This window comes from Penaeus vannamei, chromosome 10 (assembly GCF_042767895.1).
Source record: "Penaeus vannamei isolate JL-2024 chromosome 10, ASM4276789v1, whole genome shotgun sequence".
Lineage (NCBI taxonomy): Eukaryota > Metazoa > Arthropoda > Malacostraca > Decapoda > Penaeidae > Penaeus > Penaeus vannamei.
The window spans coordinates 19,373,729-19,378,728 of record NC_091558.1 but is presented as its reverse complement, the minus strand read 5'-3'; the positions used below and the strand labels follow the sequence as shown (position 1 = coordinate 19,378,728).

The 5,000-nt window shown below is 34.8% G+C and overlaps 1 protein-coding gene across 1 annotated transcript in view; it reads right to left on the bottom strand.

The window, feature by feature from the left end:
* The window catches only part of LOC138862880 (agrin-like), a 30,066-nt gene that overhangs the window by 17,569 nt on the left and 7,497 nt on the right, over nt 1–5,000 (bottom strand). Inside the window, exons 5-6 of the mRNA XM_070126066.1 lie at nt 1,952–2,164; nt 469–563 (exon numbers count right to left, since the gene is read on the bottom strand). Of these exons, the coding sequence (XP_069982167.1) occupies nt 469–563; nt 1,952–2,164 (308 nt within the window). The remainder of the gene's footprint in view (nt 1–468; nt 564–1,951; nt 2,165–5,000) is intronic.

Here is a 5,000-nt window from a genome sequence, read left to right as displayed (position 1 = left end):
AGAGGGAGGGAAAGAAGGCAGAAGAAGAGGGAGAGGAAGGAGACAGAGAAAGAGGGAGGGAAAGAAGGCAGAAGAAGAGAAAGAGGGAGGGAAAGTAGATAGAAGAGGAGGGAGAAGGAGGAGACAGAGAAAGAGGGAGGGAAAGAAGGCAGGAGAGGAGGGAGAGGAAGGAGAGAGAGAAAGAGGGAGGGAAAGAAGGGAGAAGAGGAGGGAGAGGAAAGAGAAAGAGAAAGAGGGAGGGAAAGAAGACAGAAGAAGAGGGAGAGGAAGGGGACAGAGAAAGAAGGAAAGAAAGAAGGCAGAAGAAGTAGAGGAAGGAGACAGAGAAACAGAGAGGGAAAAAAGGCAAAAGAAGAGGGGGGGGGGGGAAATCCCAGCTACAGGAGATCTACAAGAGCACAGGACCTCCACCAAGAGATTCGATCCTGCAGGAGAGAGCAAAGGACACAAGGCGAGCGAAGGGCGTACCTGAGAGCAGTTCGTGGGGCAGGAGCATCGACCTCGTCCTTCGTGGTCGACCTCACACACGCCGTATTCGCCGCATTCGAGTCTCTTGCACGCATCTGCCGAGGTCGAGTCGAGTCGAGTGAGGGAGAGAAAACGGGAGGTTATATCTATTTTACGGTTTTATGATGTTTGGTGTTTTTATACTTATTTTCTGAGTATTTTATTTATTTATCTATTGTTTGTTTGTTATTTTTTGTTTGTTTGCTTTTGTTATTCTTATTCTGTTTCTTGTTTTTTGGTATACTTATTGTTCCTCTTTATTTTTTCTTTTTCTTATTCCTATTAATATTTTTATTATTTTTATCTTCGTGTGTTTTTTTTATCTTCGTCTTTTTTCTTTTCCTTTTTTCTTTTCTTTTTTTTTCTCTATTTATAGGGAAAATGTGCTCGTGAATAGACATTGATTGTATTGTGGAAGTTGTGAAAAAAATGTATAAGTAGATTAAAAGATAATTGATAACTGAGACATAGTATTTAATTGAAATATCAGACAAGAAAAGAAAAGCTGAGATAATTAAAGTTTAAAAAAATAAGAAACAAAACGACGAAAATGATAAAGCAAGAGGGAGATAAATAAATATTCACGAAGATTATAGATAACAAAATCAACAAAGAAACTATAGAATTACATATAATAATACCAACAAAAAGGCACACACACACACACACACATGTACACACACACACATACACACACACACACACACACACACACACACACACACACACACACACGCACACACACACACACGCGCGCGCACACACACACACACAACACACATACACACACACACACATGCACACACAACACACAGACACATCTACAAACACACACCCACACGCACACACCCACACACACATACACACACAACACACACACATGCACACACACACACATACAACACACACACATGCACACACACACACATGCACACACACACACAAACACACACATACACACACACAACACACACACACACACAGAAACACACACACACACAGAAACACACACATACACAAAACACACACATGCACACACACACACAGACACACACATACACACAACACACACAAACACACACAGGCGCGCGTGCGCGCACACACACACGCACAGGTCCTTTTGTCGTCTACACACACAGGCTCTTAAATAATGGATAAGTAAAAATATAAGACGAGAAAAAAAATTAGAGTCGTGGGAAATGTGATAAAAGGGAGAGAAAGAAAGAAAGAAAAGAAAAAAGAAAAGAAAAAAGAAAAAAAATAAATAAAGAAAAAGAGTAAGAAGAAAAATGAAAAGAAAAAAATAAATAAATATAGAATAAAAAGAAAGAAAAAATCCAAACAACATAACAGCAATAGTAAAAATACAGATAATACAAAAAATAAGAAATAAAATAATAATAATAATAAAAAAAATAATAAACCAACAGACACACACACTCACCACAAGACCCTTCGTGCAGAACCTCCACCTGTGTATGCGTGAGGCACACATGTCGAGCGAGGAGACACAGGCTGTGGTACGTCCTTCTGTCGTCCCCACACACGGGCTCGTAGATGCCGCTGCAGTCGGGACACGTGCACTCAGCCTGGCCGTACCGCTCCACGCAGACACCTCCGAACTCGCACTTGTAGCCTTCACATGGCCCACCTGTTCCTGAGGGCGATGACGGAGCGGCGGGAGTCAGGGGGGGATTTGGGGGGGGATTTGGGGGATTGGTCATGGTCGTGGTGGTGGAGAGAAAGGGAAAATGGATGTGTTTAAGGACAGGGAAATGGTTTGTTCATGGTCGTGTTATTGGAGAAATAGAAAAGAAAAGAAAAGAAAGAAAGAAAAAAATATATATACATACATATACATACATACACACACACACACACACACACACACACACATATATATATATATATATATATATATATATATATATATATATATATATATATATATATATATATATATATATATGTATGTATGTATGTATGTATGTATATATGCATACATTTCAAGACGAGAAAAGGTATATTCATGGTCGTGTTATTGGAGAGAAAGAAAGATATATATATATATATATATATATATATATATATATATATATATATATATATATATATATATATATATATATATATATATATATATATATATATATATGTATATATATATATATATATATATATATATATATATATATATATATATATATATATATATATATATATATATATATATATATATATATACATGTATATAAAGACACTTTTGGCCATATCATAGCCTTACGTCAACCTTACTCTCATTATCTACATAATTATCTTAAATTTGTCTTATATTGCAGCCATATATGGAGACTGTACCGTCGGGATAGGTTTATTCGATATATGGTCGATATATATATTCGATATATGTGTTCGATTCCACGTTATCAGTGATCTTTCTTTTATAACAAAAAATACATTGTTGTGACCTAATACTCTTTAGTAGATTTCTTGATTTTAGACTTTTTTTTCTTTGAAGAGTCGTTTAATTAAAGAGCTATATTGCCTTGGTTGCGAAGGAAACGGTGATTTTATGTATTTTCATTTCTAGATTTATTTTTTTGTTTTTCTTCATTCATTATCTGTTTATTTGTTCATTTTATACTTTGTTTCTTTGCTTAATGTAAGATCTCACTTTCATATATGTTTTGACATTCTTTTTTTTTCTAATTTCCATTTGCATATTATATTTTGTAAAATTCCTAAATGTTACCGGCAAATGACAAGTAATATTCGTAATACACCATTTTCAAAAAATGTTAAATACCATTTTTCTTCACTAATTATCCCATGATTGCCAAATGCTAAGGAAGAAATGATAGTAATTCAAGAATGCAAAATAATAGTAACAATAATAATACTAATGATAGTAGTAGTAGTAGCAGGAGTATAGTAGTAGTACAGTAATAGTAGTAATAGTAGCAGTAGCAGTAGTAGTAGTAGTAGTAGTAGTAGTAGTAGTAGTAGTAGTAGTAGTAGTAGTAGTAGTAGTAGTAAATAGTTACTTGAAGGCAGTACTTTAGTCTAGAGAGTTCTGATACGATTCCAGTCTTTGGATAAGCGACCAATATGGCAGTTGGGCTTTATCTTAGCTAATTAATGATGGATATATCCCAGGCTTGTCTCCTAAGCATGATGAATATGCCTTACTCTCCCTGGATGAGTGTTGGATCATAGTCTTTATCAGTACTGTAACTATTGTTATTTTTATTATTGTTATTGATATTATTATTATTGTCATCATCACCATCATCTATTATTATCATCATTATCATTATTATCATCATTATTAATATCCTTATTATTATCATTACTGTCGTTGTTATCGTTATTATCGTTATTATTATTATTATCTTATTAGTGGTAGCAATATTGTTATCATTATCATTATCTTTATCACTATTACTATCATTATTGCCATAAATTTCCTTTGTCAGTATCAGTATTGCTATCATTATCAATTCTATAATCACTGTTATCAGCATCATCGAAATGAACAGCAAGTGATCAAACAACGATAATGTGTGATTAATATCCTTATTTCTTTTAGATCATTATATCCAAATCACATGAAATCATTTAAATATAAAAAAACCTACGAAAATATAAAATGAGCGAAAAAAAACAACAACAAAAAAACTAGGCTGTCGTTTGCAAAAATCCAGATTATTTTACAGTTGGACACCTTTATAGGAGTAAATAACATGCTGCAACGTTGCATTCGTGCTTTTCATTGCAAAGTCTAATCATCCTTCAAAGCAGAATGCAATGGCTGGAAGAACTTTTATTTCTCATTTTGTGCTTTCACTTTTAATGAACTATACATGAAAGGAAAGGCAGGGGACCGTTTGATTCTTTCATGCTTTCGAAAGCGTCATTCAGTATACACTAAAAAAACATATTAATAAGAGAGTAACGTAATGGATTATGTGATTTATTGAAAGGAAATAGGAGCGTTAAGTAAGTCTATATCTGTCTGTATGCCTGCCTATCTTTTTATTTTATTTATTTATTTATTTTTTTTACATGCATGTGTTTATCTACGTATATATACTTCTGTCTGCGTTCCATGTCTAGACATTTATCTCTCAGTCTTTCTGTATAACACAAACACACGTACACATGTGTGTGTGTGTGTGTGTGTGTGTGTGTGTGTGTGTGTGTGTGTGTGTGTGTGTGTGGGCGTGTGTGTGTGTGCCTGTGTGTGTGTGTCTGTGTGTGCGCGTGTGTGTGTGGGCGTGTGTGTGTGTGCCTGTGTGTGTGTGCCTGTGTGTGCGCGTGTGTGTGCATGTTCTGCTGCATACCTCTCATAAATGAGCATTGATATCAGCGGGAGAATGTATTGCTTTAATTTAGTCTAGCGAATCCATTCTGAGTGGGAAAAAAACTTATATACTAAGAAGTTACTGAAACTGTAATTAAATTTGCATAACAAACGGTTTCAGATTAAGGTA